The sequence below is a fragment of the Mus musculus genome, chromosome 4 (assembly GCF_000001635.26).
Source record: "Mus musculus strain C57BL/6J chromosome 4, GRCm38.p6 C57BL/6J".
Classification (NCBI taxonomy): domain Eukaryota; kingdom Metazoa; phylum Chordata; class Mammalia; order Rodentia; family Muridae; genus Mus; species Mus musculus.
This window is the reverse complement of record NC_000070.6, coordinates 141088320-141112873: the sequence shown is the minus strand read 5'-3', so window position 1 is coordinate 141112873 and position 24554 is coordinate 141088320. Positions and strand designations below refer to the sequence as shown.

The window sequence follows — 24554 nt, the reverse complement described above, 5'->3', positions numbered from 1 at the left end:
ACAGGGTTTCAATGAGTCCTGCCTTAGACTCAAACCTGGAGGCATGCTGGAGCCAATCATACTTTGTGGTGAAGGGGTTGGGGTGGGGTTTCACGGACATCCAGTACAGAGGCTGAGGTTCTTGGTGTTTATTGGCTTACCAGACCATGAAAGCAAACTCCCAAATCCAGGCCCTGCCCAACTATCTGCAGGCCTTGAACTGGAGCCATGGTTCCGGAGGGTCAGTGGGTTCGAGCTGGCATGGAGCTAAGCCACTTTCTGCTGTCAGAGCTATGTTCCCTGGGAAGGACACAGGATATAGAAAGGCAGAGATTGTTTGGCCCTCTTCCCATAGTCCTGCCATCCCATAGTCCTGCCATCCCATGGACTCAGGGGAGAGGCTTCCAGAAGCAGTGGAGCCAGAAACTGGACTAGGGAACCTGATCCCAAGTCCTGAGGACTTCCCAGTTTCTAAGCTTCCCACTATGCAAAGAGCAAAGCCAAGGCCTTCCCAGACTTGGCGAGGAGGACGGTAGGCATCCCTGGACTCAGGGATGCAGGATGCTCAGGCTTCTGTAAAGTGGTCCATTTCTGCCCTGCCCTTTATGGCATTCATCTTCCTGGAGCGAGCAGTTTCCCAACCGGCTCTTAGATGGATTCCCCAGTTACTAGGCCAGAGGCCTCTTCAACATCTTAGATGGGCTCAGGAGGCTCTGGCCCTCAGTACCCACCTGCTTCCTTGCTGTCCTGGCTGGAAGAAGAGGCCATGAAAGTCAGGGCCCAGGCTTGTGGAGACACACTGATCCAGCACCGAATGGTTATGGCTAGCCAGCTTTCGACGGACTGCCTTCTTGTCCAGCCTCGGGCAGAGTGGGATGCAGGGTACCTGGGCATAGGGGCTCTGCAGATTGGCAGCTGGAATAAGAGGGAGCAAGAGAACTCGGCATGGCCACCTTGGAGAAACCCTAGACTTGCTACATAATAACCAGAGTAGGTTTGGGCAAATACCTTAGTGTCTGAGCCTCCAAGTTGGAGAGGATATTGGTACCCGCCACAGAGTGGATGATGACAGGGATGATGGACAAGGCTGAGGGCTGGGCCTAAGGCTGGCCATAGCGTAAAAGAGAAGCTAGCCCAGGAGGATGGGCCGGAGTGCAGACTGCCCTCGTCAGCATACTAGCTAGGGTTTCCATTTCTGCAAGTGGGGTGACTGTAGGGCACACATCCACAAAGGACCTTCAAGTGGAACTGCCTGGTGGGCTCTCAAAGACAGCCTTGGCACAGGGCTAAGGCAGGATGGTAGAGTCCAAAGCATGGAGCTGAGTGTTGTATGGTGTGGACCACTGTTTATTAATAGTTCCCACACAGCTAAGCCATGGCCTCTACCTAGAGGAACTTGGCCACATAGACAGGCCTCTACTCGCCAGCCCAGCTCGTGCACTGGCCCTCACCATAGTTCTGCTGCTTCAGCCGGCTCAGGATCCTGAGGACCCTCCGTTCTGGGACTTCTAAGTTTTCTACTTGCTGAGGGTTGTAAGGAATCTTCTTCCTCTGTCGCAGCCCGCCCATAGCCGATTCCATCTCTCGGGCCTTGGAGGACCCTTCCTTCAGCTTCTTCTGATAGTAGCTAGGGGGGTAACACCCAGCAGCTCAGCCTGGTTGTGGGCTTCACCCCTTCCTCCTAACCCCACCCCCCCAAGCTGGCCGTCTGTGTGGCAGGACTGAAGCCCACCCAGGCATCTGGAGACATGGGCCTCTTAGGAAATAGGAGGAAACGGCTCTATCTGCTGTGCGTGTCACTTGACATCAGGGCTTGAGGGTCTCCCCCACTGCTAAGATGGGGGTAGAACATAAGGATTGTATGTGAGATGGGACCTGTTAGGTTCCCGGGACCAGCCACTTTGAGGTCAGTGTGTGTTACCCACCATCACTGTTACTGACATTGTCACTTAGATAACATTTCTGCCTAGACACCAGCTGTGCAGGGCTGGGGCTGTGGTCCAGTTCCCAGAGTGCTAGCCTGGCATGCAGGAAGCCTTGGTAAATAGCTAAACTGAGTTTGGTGGGCACGTGCCTGTAATCCTAGCACTCAGGAGGTGGTGGATGTGGGAAGCTCAGTCATAGCCATGCTTGTCTAGGTGTTGAGGTCTAGGCTGTTCTGGGATATATGAAGTTCTTGTCTCAAAACAACAAAGCCCAGCATGCAGCTGGCTCTACCTCAGCTGAGCTGCACCTTATAAGGTTGTGTGCATCAGAACATCAGCTGTCGTCTACAGACCCGCCAGGCTCCCACCCCAAACTTGTGCTTTGCTCCTAAGAGCTGATATTATATGCGTGAGCCACCTTGTCCTGAGCAGTGTTAAGAGTGTTAACCTTAACTTGTCTTTTACCTACTGAGTGCATACAACTCTAAAGGACATCGCTGGCTCCTCCCTCTGCTTTCCTATGGCTTCTGACTTGGGTGCCTGGGCAGCTTTGTCTCCCTGCCTGCCACTTCTAGTCCAAGAATAACGTGAACTGTCTGCTTTGAACTGGAGGCCTGTTCCCTAACTGACACGCCCACCAGGTTTCTATACCCAGCTAGACTACCCAGTGAGCAAAGACGGCATACTCTAGCAGCTGTGGACACTCTCAGGAATCCTGCCTCCTGTACATTGTTTCTCAAAGCTTTGGTCCGTACAAACCAAAAAAAAAAAAAAAAAAAAAAAAAAAAAAAAGGTATGATAGAAGGGATGCAGAGGGAGAACAGGACTGGAGATGGCTCATGGCAAAGAGCACCTCCTCTTCCAGAGGTCCCAAGTTTAGTTCCCAGCACCCACATCAGGTGCTTAAAACTGGTTGTAATTCTAGCTACAAAGGACCTGACATCTTCTGGCACACACACACACACACACAGAACTGTACCTGAAAATGGACTGGCACAGACTACAAAGATCTGTGACCAGCCAGCCAGGATGTGTTTGGCTTAATGTTCTTGAGACTGTCTCATGTAGCCCAGGATACACAGTGTAGCCAAGGATAACCTTAAGCTCCCACTACTCCTGCCTCCAGCTCTTACATGCTGGAATTAGGGCGCATGCCACCACACCCAACTCACAACTCTCTCTTTAAAAATTACTTATTTTTAGCCGGGCATGGTGGTACACGTCTTTAATCCCAGTACTCGGGAGGCAGAAGCAGGCAGATTTCTGAGTTCAAGGCCAGCCAGGTCTACAGAGTGAGTTCCAGGACAGCCAGAGCTATACAGAGAAACCCTGTCTCGAAAAACCAAAAAAAAAAAATACTTATTTTTATTTTACATGCATTGGTGTTTTGCCTGCATGTGTATCTTTGTGGTAATGTTGGAACACCTGGAACTGGAGTTACACGGACAGTGGCGATTGGCCGTGTGGATGCTGGGAACTGAGCCATCTCTCTGGCCCCTAAAAAACAACTCTCTTGAAAAGACTCTCAAAGCAGCAGAGGACAAGGATTTCAGGAAGATAACATGCTGGGCTGGGCTGTATTGCTCATTGGGCAGGGCTTGCAAAGTAACCGTGAGCAAAGCGAGAACACCGTGGGCATTTGTATGGAGGCCACAGAAGTAGTTACCACAGGGTCAAAGAAATTGCCAGACTGTAGGTATGCATTGAGGCTGAGAGTATGTGTGGTGGGTGGGTGGGTGGTCGGTTCATAGAGTACTTGCCTAGCATGCTCGAGGCGCTTGCCTTGGCCCCTGAACCAGACTAACCGAGCATGGCTGTGCACACTCCCAGCATTCAGGAGATACGAGGCAGAAGCGTCAGAACTTCAAGGGCATCCTCAGCTATATGCCAAGCCGGAGTCTAGCCTGAGCTACACATGCCCTTAGTGAAATTTGAATTTTTTTATTTTTTTGAGACAGAGTCTCACTGTGCAGCCCCACTGGCCTGGAATACGCTGTGTAGACCAGATGGATCTCACACAGAGATCCACCCGCCTCTGCCTCCTGAGTACAGGTTATCGAGAGCATGGGCTGCCACACCTGGCCAACATAAAATGGTCAGCCTTTGGCGACTGGGCACAGTGAGGCATGCCCATAATCTCTAATGCTCAAGAGTGACGGAGTAGCTCAGGTCCCAGCCCAGCTGCGATAACACAGATCCTGTCTTAACAGGGGAAAAAATTCACTCTCACACCTTCCCCGGGGTGTTTTGTCAAGGTCTTTTGCTGGGGCTCAACAGCACCTTCCCTCATAAAGAGTCACAGATTCCTTGCTGGAGGTGCAGATGGGTGATGGTGTGAAAGAGGAGCAGCAGCCTGCGGGGAGGCAAGTGGTAAGAAGGCACTGTCTGTGCTCAGACAGGAGGATTGCATTGGCCGACCACTCCAGGTTCAACCGCTGACAGCGCTGGCTGCTTAGACAAAGAGGCGTCTGTCTTATGCCGGTGCTGGAGTCCCAGCTGACGTTTCCTCACAAGTAAGGAAAGAGTGGAGTGCAGGGGAAGCCCACTGAGAGGGAGAGACTCAGCCAGCTGTACGTCTGACAAGAGGACTCATGTCCAGAACTTATCATGACCTCCAACAAAAGAGTTAAGAAAACAACTCTGAGCCAGTTAAACCGGGCTAAGGATCTGAAGAGTGTTCCAAAAGAAATAAAAATGGCTAAGGAAGACTTCAAAATGTGTCCATCATCCCTAACAACTAGAGAAATTCACTTTGAAGCCACTTTGAGATTTTGTCTTAACCCTGATCAGAATGGCAGAGATCAAGAAAACAGCTGATAACAGATGCTGGCAAGGCTGTGGGGAAAAGAGAGACCTCATTCACTAGTGTCACTGATGGCGAGCGCCCGCAAGCTGGTGCGGCCACTCTGGAAACAGTGTGAAGAAGTCCCAAAAGAAGCCAAAGATAAGTCCTGGTCAGTCAGGACAGGAAGCAGAGGGTGAAATTCAGATACTCCTGTGAGAGAAGAGCTGAGCCTTCCACTTCCACCCATCACCTTTTAGCCTGAGAATGATTTAGGCTGTAGTCATCTCTTTCTGAGCTGCCCACTGTCTGCCCGCTGCCCTTCCTGGAGGCTGAGCTGCCCACTGCCTGCCCATCACCCTTCCTGGAAGCATGCAAAATTCCTATTCTAAGAGTGTTGCAGAGTCTTGTAGGGAAGGATCGCGACGGTCCTGTAACTGCAGAACCAGAAGGACTGCATGTGGGGTTGCCATTATCACCCTTCCCACTGGGAGAACCTAGCTGAGCCTTGAAGCCAGCACCCTGAGATGGAGAGGTGGGGAAACAAAACTTCCCTGGTATCATCTGCTCGCCTAGATCCAGCCGTTCCTGAAGCCCCAGCTGATCCTCCTCCACCCAAGGCAGTTTGATTGGGATTTTCTTTCCTTTGCAACTGAGAATCCTAACCCTCTAAAGTCTCCAGGTATCACAGCACTAGCTGCCCCTCTCTGTCCCCCACCCCCCGACAAAGTAACCCTGCTTACTTAGTGATCTCCTCTAGGGCCAACTCCGGCAGGGCTAGCATTTCCACCAGCAGAGAGAGGATCTCAAAGAAGAGTGTGTAGGGGTTCCGGGGCGACATATCCATCAGGACATTCTGTTCTGGGATCATGAAGGAGTAGCCGCCATTACTCTCAGGCACGTCAATGTCCCCCATCAGCCTCCAGGGCCCCTTTCCAGCTCTGACTGCCCAGGGTTGACCCCTCTGCTCACCCACGGAGCAGAAGAAGCGCTTGGTGTCTGTCATTACAGCCAAAAAGTCTTTGAAATCCACGTGACCATCTCCTGCAGAGGCAAAGAAATGAGAGCGGCCAGGGGCCTTCTGCGGCAGGCCCAGGGATGGCAAGCCAGGTGTGACCCCGGTGTCCACTGACGGCTCCTCCCCGCCCCACCCCCACCACCCACCCCAGGGCTTGTAACCGTGACGCTGAGTCAGCAGAAAATGTGGACTAGAAAAATGACAATTTTCTGGGTCAGACACTATTGGACCAGGACAGGGATTGTAGCTCAGTTGGTAGTGCAAGTTCAAAACCCACGTCCACCATTTCCCTATTTATGTAACCCTGGTCAAGCTTCCAAGCCCCAGGAAGCTTTAGTTTTTAATGGAGTGGAGACTGTCCTAACAGCTGCACGCATAGCACATGCGCACTAAAGGCCAGGTTTATAGCACATGCGCACTAAAGGCCAGCTGCATAGCAGGTGCGCACTAAAGGCCAGCAGCTGTCATTCCTGAGTGCTGGTGTCTGCATGACAATATGAATGTAGGAAATTCTGGCTAGCCTTCAGGGCCCCGCAGGCCCCACCACACTCCTGTCAGTAGCCTCATCCCCTGCCAAGTTCTTCCCTGTCCAATGTGCTGCTCCCCGGCCACAGATGCACCCCGACCCCCACCCCAATCATGGTTCCTTTGAGGTTGAAGGGGTTGTTTTTTGGTTTGTCAAGACAGGATTTTTGTGTAGCCTTGGCCATACTGGAACTTACTCTAGACGAGGCTGGCCTCAAACTCAGAGATCTGCCTGCCTCTGCCTCCCTGGTGCTGGGATTAAAGGCATGTGCCACCACTGCCTGGCATCTACCTTTTCTCCTTGTTACATTTTATTGATTTTATGTGAGGGGAGGCAATGTGCCTACCACATCCCAGGTGTGGAGGTGAGGTCTCTTTTGGGAGTGTCCCAGGCAGCAAGCATCTTTACCAGCTAAGCCAAAGAAGTTCAAACGACTGTACACTCTGTCCCATGCTGTGCCCCAGGGCTCAAGCCAGTGGGAACTCAGTTCACGTTCTCTGGGCTGCTTAACAGTGGACTCGGGAGGTCTCCCATCCTTAAAGACAGGCGTGAGAATGCTTAGGACTTAACCCTGGCCACGGGTGAGACTTGAGGCTCAGAGAAAGGGCTCTTACCCTGGTTCACACGCCTGGGGGCAGGAGGGGGGCAGAACTATGCCAGTGACCCTTGAAGCCTGGAACCTTTGTTTTCCCAGGTCAACACCCCTGAAAGTGTGTGTGAGGAGTCTGAAGTGGGGGGCAGTCTTGAGCAGTGATCAGGACTCAGTTCCTACGTGGCCTGCCTGTCCCTTCGTCGGGCTACACCCTGCCACATGCAAGTGCCTCCGGCCCATTTCATGGGGACTACTACTTCCTTCTCCTTTTCCTGACAGCTGTTTAATTTGGCACCACTTGGCTAGAGTGGTACCTCCTCCAGGAAGCCTTCCTTCCTGCCCCCATCTTCCAAGGAGGTGCAACTGTTGTCCATATGCTTTGCTTAACTTCCGGGCAATCCTTTATCCTATAGCAGTCACCACCCTTGAGGACAGCAGGGCTGTGTCTTACACACACGTCACTCACGGAAGACATCCCATACTTATTGTCTGGCTGATGCTAGCAGCTGCTGTCTCCTGCCCCACAGGCGCTGTCCCACCCTTTGCCTGCTTTCACCATTTTATCTTACAGAACATGAGGAGGGGGTTGCTACTGTTGGCTCTGTTTTACAGACAGAGAAACTGAAGCCTAGCAAACTGCTGGACTTGATCAAAGCCAGAAGGCTGGCAGAAGAAATGCAAGGCTCACGGACGGGGCAGTGGTGGTGCACACCTTTAATCCCAGCCCTAGAAGCAGGATCTCTGAGTTCAAGGCCAGCCTGAGCTACAGATCAAGCTCCAGGACAGCCAGGGAAACCCTGTCTCAAAAAACCAAAGCAAAAGGAAGGAAGAAGAGTAAGAGTCATGGGGAAGGAACACTTGGTGTGCAGATGAGGACAAGGATCCCCAAAGTCGCCAACACCGTTGGTTGGTTAGGAGGTAAGCTCTGGTCACTTCTGGATCACCAGAAACTGCCACTGCACGGTGAGTCAGGGACCATTAGCTTCCAGAATCAGAGCCTGCTACAGCCAGCAGCCCCCATGGCCTAACGGGCCTCGTGTGGGGCGGCCCCTCTCCAGGATTCAGGGAAGACCTCCTCGCTCACCATTGACGTCAGCACTCATCAGGGCTTCTTCCACCTGGGCTGGAGTAAAGGTGAAGCCAATCAGGAGCAAGATGTTCTTGAGGCTCCGCGCATCCACCTCACCAGGACCGTTGAAGATATCAAAGTAGCTTCGGAAGGCTGTCAAGGGAGACAGAGTTACTAAGTGGGATGCTCCTGCATCTGCATCATCTGCATCTGCATCATCTGCATCATCATCACATCTCCTCCTCCATCACCACCACCTGCTCCTCCTGCAAATATCTTGTGGCACGTAGTGTATGTGTGGTGTGCTTGGTGCACGCATGCGTGTGCCTGTTAAGAGGAGGGCAGCAGGCAGCCTCCTCTACTGTCTGTTTTATTCCCTTGGATCAGTGAGACATTCTGGAAAATCCAAGGAAAGGAGCCTCTGTGGTCAAGAAGGACCTTAGGAAGACCTTAGGAAGGAGCGGGAGGTAGGACAGTACACATCCATTCTCATCGGGACAGCCCATTGTGAGTGAGTTAGGGTCAGGGAGGATGGGGTCCACAGAGACCTCACCCAGGCTGGGAGATGAGCACTTCTCAGTGTTGTTGGTGGGATAGGGTGCGATGGATAGGAGGGACCTGTTCAGAGCTGGTGGCCCCGTTAAGTGGAGAGGGACTGTCTAGGATGGGCAGGGTTCTTGGGGAACCCTGCCTCTCCTTCAGGCTTCCTCTAAAGAGGACTGGTGGGGAGGAGGAGGGAGCCCACCTTTTCTGTGTCCTGGGGCCAAATGCAGTTGACCCCCTGGAGACACTGCTTGGGGTAGTGGGGCAGTGCTGCCGTGGGGCAGTGCTGCAGTGGTGTGGGGCAGGAGGGCTGCAGTGTGAGAAAGTGGGTCAGTGGAGCAGCAGTGTGGGGCAGTGGGGCAGTGGGGCAGCAGATTAATACTGTGAGGTGCTCACCTTCCTCCTGCTTCAGGGTGAGGTGCTCCTCAGTCCGCTCCTCCCAGCTCTGATACATTCTGAAGAGGCTATGCTCTTCTGGCTCCTGCCTGCAGGAGAATGGGCCCAGGACAGCTTGCAACCATCTCCTGCCTGCGGGTGCTCCTGCCCCTGCCAAGGCCACCCAGGGGCAGGGGAGAGGGAGACCGGGCAGCAGAGGTTAGGGAAACTTCCCGGAGGGACTCTGTCGTGTCAAGAAGCCACAAGTAACAGAGAGAGACCCACAGGCCTGAGGCAGGAGCCACAGGTAGTTCTTTTGGTGGTCATGGGAAGACTGGGGGTGCAGTGCAGGGGTACAGTGCTTGCTTAGTTTGTGAGTCCCCAGCTTCCATCCCAGCATCAGAGAGGAGGAGGAGTGAGTGAGGGAGAGTGGAAAGGGGGTGGGAACTTGGGGGACACTCCACTGGGAAGCACAGAGAGACAATGAGAGGAAGACTGAGGAAATGGCCAGCGATGGGGGAGAGAGGGGCGTTTGGGGGGAAGGGAAAGGGCCAGAGTCGCAGGCCCCAAGTTGGAAACAGACCGGAAGCCGGGGCCCTGGTAAGACGGCAGGCTAGTGGAGGTGGCTCCTACCGGAGGATCTTGGCATAGGTGAGAGTTCTCTCGTTGCCCTGGGGCAAGAACTCTGGCCATCTCCAGTTCTGGTCCTGGGCAGAAGTTGGCAGGACTGACCCAGGGGACCCCATAGGGATGGGGGTTTGCCCAGGGGCTGGTGGTCTGACCCAGGATGGGACACTAGCTGGAGCAGAGGTGGAAGGTTCATGCAGGGTCAGAGGTAAGGTTGGAACGGAGCTGCTGATGGGGCCTGAGGTGGACACAGAAGTCACAGTCTTGGGGGACCTCCTGGCTGTCAGGCCCCGGGACTTCAGAGTCCTTCTGTGGGTGGCTTCCTCTTGCTCTTCCACCTCCAGGAGGCACTTCATGAAACCCCGTCGGGAGTTCGCAGGACCCTGGGTGCCTGCAGCTGACAAGGCCTGCTGCCGTTGCTTCTGCCCTTGGCCCAGCTCCTTCTTCTCAGTGTCTCTTTCCTCCTGAGGGAAGAGGAGGGTACCTGGGATACCTCTGGGCAGCCAGGCAGACAGACAGCCTCTGGGGGTGCTCAGACTGTCCTCCCCAAGTCTCAAAAGCTCACTCCAGGCGCCACCAAGAGATGGCGTGACCTCAGAGTGATCTGACCTACTCGCCACCTCCCTCCTGACCTACTGGCCACCTCCCTCCCACCTGCAGGCTGTATTCATGAATGAGCCAACTTCCCTCACTAAAGCCTACACAGCTGTGGCCTTACCTCACTGTGCATGCCTCAGTCACACAGGTGTCCCAGCAAGTAAGGGGCAGTTCAGATACGGTTTCTCATTCGTTACACAGAGCCAGTCATGCCTACATCTGATCCCTCTCAGCCCGAGGCTGGGCAGCCTGGCCCGCCTTTCTCCCTCACTTTTTTTTTGGGGGGGGGGTCGAGACAGGGTTTCTCTGTGTAGCCCTGGCTGTCCTGGGACTTATTCTGTAGACCAGGCTGGCCTTGAATTTAGAAATTCGCCTGCCTCTACCTCCCAAGTCCTGGGATTAAAGGCATACGCTACCACTGCCTGGCTTTATATATATATATATTTTATGTATATGAGTACACTGTATCTGTCTTCAGACACTCCAGAAGAGGGCATCAGATCTCATTACAGATGGTTACAAACTGGAAATTGAACTCAGGACCTTTGGACGAGCAGTCAGTGCTCTTAACCACTGAGCCCATCTCTCCAGCCCCTCCCTCACTTATTCTTTTTCCACTACTGTGAGGCATCAGTGACAGTAGGGGCCCTCGCATCCCTAAAGTGCACCCCTAACTCTTCCTTTAGATGAAGCAAGGCACTACTAGGCATGCTGCATGCCTTTAATCCCAGCTCCCACATGAAAATCCTCATAGTCTGTAACTCTAGTTCCGGGACATCTGTCGCCCTCTTCTGGCTTCCTTGAGAACTGCATCCTCGTGGTACACTGGGTACAGATAAACACTGCAAACCCTCTCACCCCCAAAGACAAGGAAAATAGGATCATGATAGAGTACCCGTGGCTGACAGGATAACTTGAGACTGGATGGTCAGGGGAAAACTGCTGAGTGACATTTAAGTTGAAGCCTGAGTAAGGGCGGCATGTGCAAAGGTCCTTGGGAAATAAGCTTAGCATATATATATGTTAGAAATCCCACCAGAGTAGCCAGACACAGAGCCTTGTGTGTTTGGTTGAAGATTCAGGGTCTTACTCTACTAGGGAGAAGTTTGGGCTAGGTGATGGGTGCGGGGAACGGACGGACTCAGAAATGGCTTTGTAGGGCGGGGAGGGATTGCTGATGCACTGGGAAGGGACTGTAGCGGGATAAAAGGAGTCAGGAGAGATTTTTGACCTAACTCGCACGCACGAGTCTCTGGGTGAACAGCTAGGGCATCCTTTGCTGAGGTGAAGACTGGATCAGGAGTGGGTGGGAACTGGTGGGTGTTGGCCTCAGGACCTCTGAAACCTGTGACATCACATAGGCGGGACCTACAGACCAGTTGCCAAGACAACGGCCACCATATTCCCAGAATCCACTTGGCTCACCTCCCACCTTTACCTGTGTTATGTCATTATTCATATATATAAGGGGAACGCTCCTCCATCCCTCTCTCTCTCTTCTCCCTCCCTTTTCTTTCTGCCGCCACCTTCCTTACCCCTCTCTCTCCCAAGAAATCTCTTACACGTGGAACTGTTTTGGCCTAGTGTGCTGTGTTCAGACTATTACAACACATCGACAAGACACTGCTCTAGTATGTAGTCTGAGGAGTGAATTCACTCCATCTGACAATAGGGCCTATGGACTGGGAGGTTTTTTTTTTTTTTTTTTTTTTTTTTTTTTTTTTTTTTTTTTTTTTTCCGAGACAGGGTTTCTCTGTATAGCCCTGGCTGTCCTGGAACTCACTTTGTAGACCAGGCTGGCCTCAAACTCAGAAATCCACCTGCCTCTGCCTCCCAAGTGCTGGGATTAAAGGCATGCACCACCATGCCCAGCAGGATTGGGAGTTTCAAGGCACAGTCTGACTTGGAGATGTAGATTTGGGAGTCATCGGAGGGATTGAATGCAACCATCCAGGGCACACAGAGGGGAGAGTCCAGAGAAGCCAGGAGGGCAGAGAAGTCCGAATCATGGAGGGAGACTAGGCAGGAGCCAGCTGTGAAGTAGCCTTGAAGTCAGACCCCTGAGCCCAGGGAAGATGGGCGTGGGAGGGAAGAGGAGCCCCAGCAGAACAGCTTCATAAAATCTCTGTGTGCGTGGCGTATGTGGACATGCGTGTGCCGTGTTGGACACGTGGAGGACAGAAGACAAGTTGGGGACTCAGTTGTCTCCTTCTGGGTGTGAGTCCTGGGGCCTGACCTCAGCTCTGCACGTATTTATTGACTAATGGATTGATTATGAGACGAGGTCTCAGACTCGCTATGTAGACTAGGCTGCCCATGAACTCTGTACCTGTCTGCCTCTCTGAATGCTGGCATTAAAGAAAGGCATGAGCTGCCCCAGCAGGCTAGCTGTAAACTGATCTCTGTGTATGTATTCACACGAGGTAGGTCAGGTGCCATGGTGTGCAGGTGGAAGCCGGGGGACAACCTGCCGTAGTTGGTTCTTCTTCTAACCTACCGGTCTCTCTGATGGAACTAAGGTTGTCGGGCTTGAGAGCAAAGGCTTTTACCTGCCGAGCCATCTCCCCAACCCCACCCCATCCCCCCACTAACAAAGCAGCGTTTTTAGCTCAAACTGGCCTTGGCTTCTATATAGAGAGTGACCTTGAGTGTCTGATGAGAGTGACCTTGAGTGTTGTGGTTCCTTCATCTAGCTCCCCAGTGATCAGATTACAGGCTTGTGTCACCATGTCTGGTTTGGGAAGTATGGGGGTGGAACCTAGGAGTTTGTTCATGCCACACAAACTCTATCAACTGAGCCTCATTCCCACTGGCTGTTCTTTTAGAGGACCCAGGCTATAGAACCTCATCCCCACATGGAGGCTTATGACCATCCGTAAGGCCAGCTCCAGAGAAGCTGATGCCCTGCTCTGGCCTCTGAGGGAACCAGACATGCTCATGGTGCACAAATATACAGACAGGCAAAACACCCATACATAGAAAATCTAAAACCGAAAAGAAAAAAATGTAGAAGGATATGTACAGTGTAAGTCTAAGGATTGTGTGGAGTTTTGTCCTGGAAAGTCATCCATGGGATGGAGAGATGGCTCAGCGGTTAAGAGCACTGACTGCTCTTCCATGGGTCCTGAGTTCAATTCCCAGCAACAACATGGTGGCTCACAACCATCTGTAATGAGATCTGACGCCCTCTTCTGGTGTGTCTGAAGACAGCTACAGTGTACTTACATATAATGACTAAATAAGAAGAAAGAAAAGAAAGAAAGAAAATCCCCTTAAGGAAGCATATGGTGAGTTCCAGGACAGCCAGGGCTATACAGAGAAACCCTGTCATACAGAAGGGTCCATAGGCACTAAGGTACATGAGTCTATAGGTACTAAGAAGGGAGTGTGGGTGTTGGGGTAGATATTGCTGTACAAATGGAGAGACTGGCAGTGTGGTAGGAAAGGATCTGATAAATGGGCGGGGTGGGGGGCTGTGGTTACTGATGACTGATGGTCAGGAAGAGGCTGGAGTTTCTCCTTCCGTGTTCTTCCATGACACTTGCTGGTCTGAAAGGACACAGTGGAGTGTGACTGGGCATCAGCTAAGAAAATCACACATAGTCACTTCAGGCCCCAGCAGACAAAGTGTGCCTGGCTGGAGCGTCCTGGACTAGGGTGTGGCTGGGGATGTGTCGTGAAGATAGGCAGGGGTGACAAGGACTAGGTGATGATGCTTCTAAGCTTGTGCCATCAACTCAGAGACCAGGAAGTGGCAGAGCTGGGGAGTGGGGGTGGCTGAGAGGCCACAGGCGTTCTGAGAAGCTGTGGCTAGGAGCTGAGGGCAAAGGGCTGATGGGAAGCAGTCCTAAGAAGGAGTCATGGGCTCCAGAGTGGGACCTCATTTCTGACTGCCCACTCAAAGCAGACACACCAGGGCCAGCAGCACACACACGGAAACCCAGCATTGGGAAGCAGAGGCCAGAGAGGGCAGGATTGTGAAATCATTCTCAGATACATAAGGACAGGCCAGCCTGGGCTACGGGAGGTGCCGGTCTTGAAAACCCAAAAGATGACTTCAGGATGGCTCAGCTGGTAGAGACACTTGCCACTAACCCTGAGTTTGATCCTCCCACATGGTGGGAGGAGAGAACCTCTAGTCCCGTGCCATGGGACGTGGGAGAAGAGTCTGCTGCTTACACACAGAGTCCTTGCAATTTAAAAAACTTTAAAGCTGGGCGGTGGTGGCACACACCTTTAGTTCCTCACTGCACTGAGGAGGCAGAGGCAGGAGGATTTCTGAATTCATGGCCAGCCTGGTCTACAGTGAGTTCCAGGACAGCCAGGGCTACACAGAGAAACCCTGTCTCAAAACAAAACAAAACAAAACAAAACAAAACAAAACAAAACAAAACAAAACAAAACAAAACAAAGCAAAAACCAAACTTTGGCCGGGCGTGGTGGCGCATGCCTTTAATCCCAGCACTCGGGAGGCAGAGACAGGGGGATTTCTGAGTTCGAGGCCAGCCTGATCTACAGAGTGAGTTCCAGGACAGCCAGGGCTACACAGAGAAACCCTGTCTTGAAAAAACAAACAAACAAACAAACAAACAAACAAACAACAAACTTTGAGTAAAGTATAATTAAATAAAAATTAAAAAAGAAGAAATATAAATCCAATGTGAGTGTAGTCCAGGCTTACACGCAAGCATTCCAAAGTCTGACTGGAAATGTTTGTTTCCACCCCCTCCCTCCCCAGCTCCCCCCCCCCATTCCCTTCCCTTATCCCCCATTCCCACTCTGGCCCTACTTACTGGAAGAGGAGGAGGAGGAGGCTGCAGCCTCAGTGTTGCCCTGATCTCGGCAGCCTCGCCTCTAAACAGAGAAGAAACCGGGTAGGGTGGGGGCAGGGTTGCAGGTCAGGGCTTGCACATTACAGGTCCCAGCACATGCAATCCTGCCCCCTAGCATGTGTGCCCCCCCCCAACTCCCCGCTGCCTCACCTGAACACATAGAGATCTATAGAACAAAGATGGGGCCCAGCAGCCTATGACCTATACTAGGGGCTTCAGCCGGCCAGAAACAGGAAACACCTCTCCGGTTTTTGTGCTTTTAGGGTTTTTTCTTTAATCAGATTCATTAATTCAGTTTGAGGTTAGCGCACATGTCAGGAGACAATTTGTGAGGATTGGCTTCTCCATCTACTGGATGACCTACTAGGTGGGCCTTGATATCAGGTCACCATACTTAGTGGCCAGCACCTTTAACCTACTGAGCCGCATCACTGGCCAGTTATTTGTTGTTGGGGGTGTAAGTGAGTGTGTGTGCGTGCACGCGCATTCCAGAAAACAAGTGTGGATGTCAGAGGACAACTTGAACAAATTCAGTTCTCTCCTTCCACCACGTGAGCTCCTGGGGTTTGAACGTAAGGCTTCAGGTTGGCAGCAAGCACCCTTACCCATGGCAGCAAGCATCTCCTCAGCTTTCATCTTGTTTTGAGACATGGTCTCTCATCCACCTGGAGCTGGCTAGACTAGCTGGCCAGCCATGGTCTCAGGATCCACCTGTCTCCAAGCACATGCCTCTGTACCCAGCTTTTTATGGGGGCGGGCTGGGGGGGGCGGAATTCATTTCCGCTCCTAATCTCTGCACATGGGCTGCGCTGGCTCCCCCCCCCCCCCCCCCCCCGCTCCCTGGCTTAGCTGAAGAGCTGGACAGGGTTGGTCCCAAAGGATGACTTACCTGTCCTTGTGTGTTCGAGGTCCCGGTACAGATGGCAAAACGGGAGGGGCCTTCTTTTCTTCTGCAGTCACCTTGGGCTTGGGGGGCACTGCCTCCTGGGGGTTGTCCTTGTGAGTCCCTGAGCCAGGCGCTGGCATCGGCTCTTGCAGCCTGACCTGTGGGCGGCCTGCTTCACTGGGGGAGTTATTCTTCAGTGGCTGACTCCTGCTGTTTGAGGGGCGTGGCTTCCCCAGATCATGATCTGTGTTTCCCTGAGTGGGGAGAGGGAGAGTCTAGGAAATCAAGAAGACATCCTGAGGGCTGGAGAGATGGCTCAACGGTTAAGAGCACTGACTGCTCTTCTCAAAGGTCCCGAGTTAAAATCCCAGCAACCACATGGTGGCTCACAACCATCTGCAATGAGATCTGACGCCCTCTTCTGGTGTGTCTGAAGACAGCTACAGTGTACTTATATATAATAATAAATAAATCTTTAAAAAAAAAAAAAGATGCCCTGAGAAGAGCTATCATCTGACTTCCTAAGGAGAGCCTCAAAAGGCAGAGCCCCCCACCCCCACCCCTCCTGTTCTATGGCATATATTATTTTTTTTTCCTAAAGATGTATTTTTCTTTATGTGTATGTGTCAGTGTAGTTGTATGGCACACATCTGTAGATGGCCTTAGAAGCCAAAGAAGCCATTGGATCCTAGAGTTACAGGGGGTTTTGAGTCACCATGTGTGTTCTGGGACCTGAACTCTGCCCTCTGGAAAATCAGCCAATGCTCTTAACCACTGCGCCATCTCTCCTGACATGTGGGGTGTGTGAGACAAGGTCTCTCTATGTAGCCCTGGCTGACCCAGAACTCACTCTGTAGACCAGGCTAGCCTCAGAGCCCCTCAGATCTTCCTGCCTTGGCCTCTTGAGTGCTGGGATCAAAGGTTGAGTGCCTCCACCATACCCAACCCTCATATATATATTTTTTCTGTTTTCTTTCCTTCAGTGTGATTACTTCTATGACCAGTTCCTAGTGTGTCTTTCAGAACCTTCTTCCTTTGTTTCACTTGGGAGGCAGAGGCAGGCGGATTTCTGAGTTCGAGGCCAGCCTGGTCTACAGAGTGAGTTCCAGGACAGCCAGGGCTACACAGAGAAACCCTGTCTAGGAAAAAAAAAGGGGGGGAGGGGCTGGAGAGAGATGGCTCAGTGGGTAAGAGCATTGACTGCTCTTCCAAAGGTCCTGAGTTCAAATTCCAGCAACCACCTGGTGGCTCACAACCATCTGTAATGAGATCAAATGCCTTCTTCTGGTGTGTCTGAAGATAGCCACAGTGTACTTACATATAATAATAAATAAATCTTAAAAAAGAAAAGAAAAGAAAAAGAAAGTCCCAAGCCGCCGGGTGGTGGTAGCAGTGCACGCCTTTAATCTCAGCACTCAGGGAGGGGGCAGAGGCAGGCAGATCTCTTTAAGGCCACACACACACACAAACTGATGGACAGACATGTGGACAGGCGGACAGATACACAGCCAGTCTCTTAAACCCAGCACCTCCCAGCATCCTCCATCATAGTACCCCCGTCCCTGCCCTGTCCCCAGGACACCTGCAGGGACCTCTCTGTAAACAAGCCCTGAAGAACACTCTGGTTCCAAGTGCCTGAACCACCCACCCAGTGGCCCAGGGAGACTGAGTGTCGGCCAGCTCCAGTGCACAGTCTCAAGCAAACACAAGCACGCCTGTGTGGAGGGCACAGGGGCCCTCCCCCCCCAACACACCCCCATGGTGCCCATGCTCTTCTCCCCAGTCTCCTGCGGTTACCTGGCAGCTCTCGGCAAGAAGGATCTCTTTGACCTCGGCACTCTGCCATCTCTTCTGCTGGTCCTTGGTCTGCATGGCTGGCTGTGGCCGCCCTTCGGAGGCTACAAAATCCCCACTAGGCTGGACTTGCTCCGGGCCTGCTTGCAGCTCCCTCGGCCCATCCTGGGTTGTCCTTGTGGAGAAAGCCAACTGGCTGTCACTTCACTCAGGCCTGGGGCTGCTCTCCCCGAATGCCAGCCTAGGACTAGGCACACTAGGGGTGCGTACTTATGGCCTGGGAGAGTAGAGGAAGGACTGACACACACTCCAATTCTAGGGCTCCTTGGGGTGGGTGTTGGGAAGGTTGGGGTTTAACCCTTTCAGTGCTGGTTGTTTTTCAGAAAGAGAAAGTGTACGCTGGCACCACACACCTGTAACCCCAGTGTAAGGAGGGGAGGGGAGAGCTGAAGATTGTTCTCAGCTTCACAGTAAGTTCAAAGCCAGCCTGGGCTGCATGAGATTCTATGTTGCCTCTTTCACGACTACCGAGAGAGAGAGAAAGAGAGAGAGAGAGAGAGAGAGAGACTTTATTGGGCTGGGGATAGTTCGATTGGTACAATACTTGCCTGGCATGCACAAGGCCCTGGGTTCAATCACCAGTAACACACGTGCGTGCACAGGTGCACACGCGTACATACACACCCACCAAAACATCAGAAAAATCAGAACGGTTGAGAGACGTGCGCCCAGGGTCATACGGCTAAGGATACCAGGAGCTGAATCTGTGTGTCTCTGGTCTCACTTTAATCTGGAGTGTCTCTTCTTTCACTGTCCCCTTGTCCCCTCCTTTCACCTTCTTCAGACAGGGTTTTCGCTCAGTAGCCTGGGCTGGCCTCAAACTATCAGCCCTACCTTAGCCTCCTCTGTGCTGTGACACTAGGTACGCGCCACCACCCTGGCCTGGGCCTTCCTCCTTGCGGCTCTTTTGTATGCCTGAGCGGCTGTTAGTGGAAGTTTAGTTCTACATACTCTTTGTGTGCATGCTTCCTTCCTATGTTTGCATTAGTATGTGGTCAGTGTTTTGATCATACTCATTACCTTCGCTCAACCCTCCCCCTCCCCTAATCCCCTCCTTCTTCCCAACTAGCCCCGCCCCTTTTCATTTCATATGTGTTTTTCTTTGAAAGATTTATTTATTTATTTTATGTATATGAGTACATCATAGCTGTCTTCAGACACACCAGAAGAGGGCATCAGATCTCATTACAGATGGTGGTGAGCCACCATGTGGTTGCTGGGAATTGAACTCAGGACCTCTGGAAGAGCAGTCAGTGCTCTTAACTGCTGCCCTTGGTATCTGTTTTCTTTTGTTTCTTAATGATTGAGTGAGGGCTACTGACAGGAGCCCAGTGAGCGATTTATAGATGTGTGACACCTTACCACCAGCTACACCACTTTAGAAATGTTCTCCCTCCCCCAGCAACCATAGACTCTGTAAGATCCTCAGGAAGGGTGGGGTCTCATGAGCCTTCCTCCCTTCAATAAACGCGCCTTTGAGTGGGCGCATAAAATCCCATATCATAGCTGGGCATGGTGACTCACACCTTTTAATGCCAGTACTTAGGAGGCAGAGGCAGGTGGATCTCTGTGACTAGCCCCGTTTACTTAATGAGTTCTAGGACAGCCACTGTAGCCTCCTCTAGCCTGAAGTGAGATGGTACAGACCTTGTCACCACTGAGATAGGGCCACCTGGGGTGCAGCTTTTAGACTTGGCTGGCTCCTTTTGAAGTGACAATTGCCCTGCTCTTCTGCTACATGCGAGAGGCTGAACCTGTCTTCCTATAAGCACACTCTCTTAGTAAACTGGCTGGCCTTGATCAGAACATTTGTCTTGGCTTCATTATTTTCAGTTGAAGTCTAAGACTCTTTCAGCCCCAGCCTGCCTTCCAGAAATACCCGGTTTATGTAGGCCGCGGGCTGGCTTACAACAAGTCACAACTACATTATATATATATATATATATATATATATATATATATATATATAGATAGATAGATAGATAGAGAGAGAGAGAGAGAGAGAGAGAGAGAGAGAGAGAGAGACCTGGGGGGAGATGGGGAGGTGGGGAGGATGGTAGGTTAACATGCCACAACGGGCACGTGAAGGTCAAATGGCAACTTTCAGGAACTGTCTCTCCTTCTATCACGTAACCCCTGGTGACTGAACCTTTACCCTTCAAGACATCGCGCTGGCCCTATGGTGTAAGTTTGTCTATGTATGTATGTATGTATGTATGTATGTATGTATGTATGTATTTATTTAGACACTGTCGTAAGTGGTCTAAGATGGCTCAAACTCACTATGTAGCCAAGGCTAGCCTTGGGCTACCAACCCTCCCTCCTCCACCCTTCAAGTGATAGGTTATAGAGGCATGTGCCACCAAGGCTGGCCCATTGACATCTTTGTTTTTGTTTTGTTTTGTTTTGTTTTGTTTTGTTTTGTTTTGTTTTTCGAGACAGGGTTTCTCTGTGTACCTTGGCTGTCCTGGAACTCACTTTGTAGACCAGGCTGGCCTGGAACTCAGAAATCCACCTGCCTCTGCCTCCCAAGTACTGAGATTAAAGGCGTGCACCACCATGCCCAGCTGACATCTTTTTTTTGTTGTTTGTTGTTGATTCTTCTGTAGGTTTAGTGAATAAATGCTTATTGAGAATCTACCATGCAGGTGCCAGGGCTGGTACCAGGCAGGAAGGATCTGAAGCTGAACAAGAGACATAAACTCCCCTTGAATAAGTCCCGTGGAAGCTGGCTCTGTCTTGGCAGCCGAGAGTAGACAAAGGGTGGATGGAAATAATTTAGTTTGATCAGTGTTCTGAAATGGGTCATGGTTACAGATCAGTGATAGGGCACTGGCCAAGCTAGCATCTTCGAGGTCCTGGGTTTGCTCCTCAGTAGGGTTGGGTGGAAAGGAAAGAAGCAGGAAGATGGGGAGCAGCAGAGAGTCCTGCAGTCACTAGATCTGCCTTAGCCTGGAAAGCTCTCAGTTCTCTCCAGACTCCCTTTCCTAGGGACCCCCCCCCCAACAACTCACCTCGGTCTTGCTGAGGGCTCCTGGGTTGGAAGCTCCCCTGACCCATCCTGGGATGATCCTGTGGGTCGGAGCTCCCTCTCTGGTCCTCTGGGAGCCACAGGCTGCTTTCTGTTGTCCCTTTCAGTGGCATCTGCAAGTCCAGTCTGAAACAGAGATGTGTGTGGGCCAGTGAGCTTGACCCAGGCACTAGGGGCCTTGTCCTGTTCCTTCCTGTCCGTCCTCCTGTCAGGGAAATCCTAGAGAGAGGTGAAGAGAGACACCAGCAGGTAGCCTGGAGAGATGGTGGGGTTGAGTCCACTGCTCAGCAAAAAACTGGAGGGCACCCAGAATATGAGCCAAAGGATTGTGTTGAGGGCTGTTTGAAAGGATGCCAATGCCTGCCACAGTATCACCCTTCCATAGCCCAGGGGCTGGACACTTTAGCTGTTTAAGACAATGGCTGTCTATAGCCTAGGCTGGCTTTGAACTTGACATCTTCCTTCGTCAGCGTGAATCCTGAGGTTACAGGTGTATGCCACCATGCCGCTGCCCCCCCCCCAGCCCCCTGGCTTTCTTTCTTTTTTTAAAATTTGCTTTATATATATAAGTACACTGTCACTGTCTTCAGACACACCAGAAGAGGGTATCAGGTCCCATTATAGATAGTTGTGAGCCACCATGTGGTTGCTGGGAATTGAACTCGGGACCTCTGTAAGAGCAGTTAGTGCTCTTAATCACTGAGCCATCATCTCTCCAGCCCAGTGTTTTGTTTTTTCAAGGCAGGGTTTCTGTGTATAGCCTTGGCTGTCCTGGAGCTTGAACTTGAGACCAGGTTGGCCTTGAATTCACAGAGATCTGCCTGCCCCTGTCTCCTGAGTGCTGGGATTAAAGGCACATGCCAGCACTACCCGGCTGATATTTTTAGTTTCCCTCTTGGCCATCAATGACTGGTAGGGCAGACCTTAAGCCAAGCCAACACCATATAGTTTATTAACTAGTGGGTGAAATTGTTTTAACAAAAGATTATGGTGGGAGCCAACTCTCGCAAGTGCCTGCTATGAAGCGGGGCTTCAACGGACTTAATCCGGGTAATCCTTACCATGGCACACACAGAAGGCTGAAGGGGGTGCAGAGAACTCATTAAGTAGCAGGATTGGCACCCCATGTTTGCTTGCTGAGAAAATGAATGGGAGAAAAGGAGACCCAGAATGTTTGCCCAGCTCTCCTCTAGAAGCCGTGTGAACTGTCCCCCCCATAGGCTTGCATATTGAGGCCCTGGTTACCCGCTGGTTGGTGTGAGACAGGCAACTGGATTGGGCTCTGCCTCTCCCAATGGAGTCACCTCTTGTTGCAATATCCATATTGGTGGCTTTTTTGGGATGGTCTGGATTAGAAACGTGTTTTGGGTGTCAGGTTGACAGGGGTGGACATATGGTGGTCATATGGATTAAGAAATGCCCAAGGTTGGACGCGGTGGGTGGCGTTTGTCTTTAATCCCAGCCCTTGGGAGGCAGAGGCAGGTGGATCTCTGTGGGTTGGAGGGCAGTCTGATCTATAGAATGAGTTCCAAGACAGCCAGGACTACACAGAGAAACCCTGTCTGGATAAGCAAACAAGACAGAAAGGTAGGAAGTGAGCGACCTGTGCTGGGAATGGAGCTCGGAACCGGAAGTGGAGGTCTGCCCACCTGACCAGCTGAGACAGTGGGTTCCGAATCTGTCTTCTTTTTGGTGGAACTCAGGCCAGAACTTGATTGGACTGCTGGAGCGTCCGCCTTGCTCTCTGGGTGTGTGTGGGTGTTTCTGTTTTCCATTGTTCTGGAGCCAGCAGGATTCCCAAAGCGAGGGGCATAAGCTAGGGTTACCAAGGAGACATCCAGTCAAGCACCCACCAGGCCTGAGACCCCATTGCTACACCTGCAGTGCACCTGAACCCTGCCATGATCAGGCTCCAGGGAGGAGTCGAGCCAGGCTGGCGCTTAACCAGGAGCCAGCCCTATGCAGCACAATGAGCCTGAGAAAGAGGCTCAGGAAACCTGCCCAAGGTCCAGAGTAGGCTCTAACCCACAGCTGGTGCAAAACTGCAGATCTCTACCGCTACCTACAACACAATCCTGCTCTGTCCTCAAGTCCTTCCAGAGGATGCAGAGAAAATGCGATGCTAGCCTCATCAAGGTGGAACTTGCAGTGCCTTGAATGACATCTTAGAGCTTTTAAAACACTAGCATAGACTTAAAAGAGAGCCTATTGGGGGCTGGGGTGCAGCTAAATTGGTAGTGAGCTTGCCTAGCATACACAAGCACCATGTAAGACCAGAGGTGGTGGCCCAGGCCTAGGATCTCAGGAGTTGGAGGCAGGAGTATCTAGAGTCCCAAGTCATTCTTGGCTACATTGTGATTTTGAGGCCAGCCTGGGCTACACAGACAAACACAGACAGACACAGAAACACACACACACACACACACACACACACACACACACAGACAGAGACAGAGACAGAGACAGAGACAGAGAGAGAGCATCAGCCAGCCCATGGTATAAATGCTGCTTCAATGCATGGTTTTTCAAGATAGGGTTTCTCTGTGTAGCCCTGGTTATCCCTGGGCTAGCCTTAGCCTCAGGGATCTGCCTGTCTCGGCTATGCCAGCACTGACATTTCAAGGGTGTAGGACATATGGCTGCCTTTTGCCTGCCTTCATTTGTTGTTTAAGGTTTATTCATTTTTAATGTGTGTGTGTGTGTGTGTGTGTGTGTGTAAGTGTTTGTTCACCATGTGAATGCAGACAGGCTCCCAGGGAGGGCAAAGGGGTTTCAGATCCCTTAGAACTGGAATTACAGGTGTTTGTGGCCACTATGTAGGTGCTGGGTACCCAGATCCTCTATAAGAAGAGACAGAACTCTAACCACTGAGCCATCTCCTGCCTTCCCATACACACACACACACACACACACACACACACACACACACCCGCTTTAGCAGACACACAGAGCGCATGCTCTGATCATCAAACTCAGGTCCCCATGCTTCCAAAGCAAGCTGTTTGTTTAACTGAATGAGCCGTTTACGCAGCCCGGAGCTCCTTTAGGGCGACCTCAGCACTGTTTCGACCGTGCTGTCTTAGCTGTGTTTCACATTTCCTAGGTCTCCAAGGTCAACACCCCCCACTCCCGAAGCCCTCCGGGGAGAGCCCATGACCTGCAGGATCTCGGGGCCTTGTCCTTTCTAAGCCACAGCAGGCCAGCTACTGCCCATGGAACGGCCTCCTCTCTGCTGGATGTTCTTGAGCTGTCTTCTCTTCACAGCCCTGTGAGGTATGGCTCAGCTCTTCCTGTTGGATAGAAAAAGGAAACAGCAGCTCAGAGTCGCCCACCTTCTTGCCCAACACCACGTGGCTCATTTCCAAGGAAAAGGATTCCCACCCATATCTGCTCGACTCTCCAGATGGCGCTGCTCACAGGGCTGTCCTGCCTCCCCTCTCATGAATGCCTGGGCCGCTCATTCACTGTTTAAGGGTGACCCCATGTACCACTCAGGTGCCAGGCCTTGGGGACACCACAAGTGCCCTGCTCACCCAAGGGATACAGAGGATATGCCCCCTGACAATTTGTGCTGACCCAGCTTTCTCCTCTTGCCCCTCCAAACCCCTTCTGCTGTCTCACCTACCTCCCTACAGTAAGCCAAACCCAGCCCCCCCCCATCCTACCCGGTGGGGTGGGAAGTGTCTGACACCAGACCCCCATCCCACCTGTGGGAAGTAGCAGCTCCTGGCCTGCTTCGGCTCTCAAAAGGCACCAGCAGTTGTGGCCGTGGCTAAGTTTCTCTTTCTTCCCCTGTGGTCTGTAACTTCCCCCCACCTTTTTCCCATTAAGGCTCCCCTAACCATCCCTCCTCTCTGGAGCCGTCCTGCTCCAGAGGGGGCTTTGTCCCTTCTGGAAAAATCTCCTCAGACCCTTAGC

At 51.9% G+C, this 24554-nt stretch overlaps 1 protein-coding gene across 3 annotated transcripts; it reads right to left on the bottom strand.

Annotated features, from left to right (window-relative positions):
* Positions 1–113: 113 nt before the first annotated feature.
* On the bottom strand, positions 114–24554 carry Spata21 (spermatogenesis associated 21). 3 transcript variants are annotated; one of them, XM_006538955.3, is made up of 15 exons: positions 24344–24554; positions 23794–23926; positions 22286–22452; positions 20620–20762; positions 17549–17720; positions 15755–16026; positions 14827–14887; positions 9443–9900; positions 8831–8919; positions 7907–8044; positions 5659–5730; positions 5430–5547; positions 1431–1606; positions 711–894; positions 114–279 (listed from the first exon to the last, which is right to left on the bottom strand). In XM_006538955.3, exons 3-15 carry the CDS (start codon positions 22409–22411, stop codon positions 222–224), a joined length of 2067 nt encoding a protein of 688 aa, XP_006539018.1. In that variant the 5' UTR covers positions 22412–22452; positions 23794–23926; positions 24344–24554; the 3' UTR covers positions 114–221. The 3 variants fall into 3 exon arrangements, with proteins under 3 accessions (XP_006539018.1, XP_017175757.1, NP_808535.1); XM_017320268.2 differs by having other exon boundaries at positions 8831–8920; positions 9447–9900; NM_177867.3 differs by having other exon boundaries at positions 115–279; positions 15755–16005; positions 24344–24529.

Coding starts and splice junctions, on each gene's coding strand:
- Spata21 (XM_006538955.3), bottom strand. CDS start 22,411: ATGGAAAACAGAAACACCCACACACACCCAGAGAGCAAGGCGGACGCT. Junction 8,920..9,442: donor ACCTATGCCAAGATCCTCCG/GTAGGAGCCACC, acceptor ATTCTCCTGCAG/GCAGGAGCCAGAAGAGCATA. Junction 5,548..5,658: donor GCGCTTCTTCTGCTCCGTGG/GTGAGCAGAGGG, acceptor TCATGATCCCAG/AACAGAATGTCCTGATGGAT.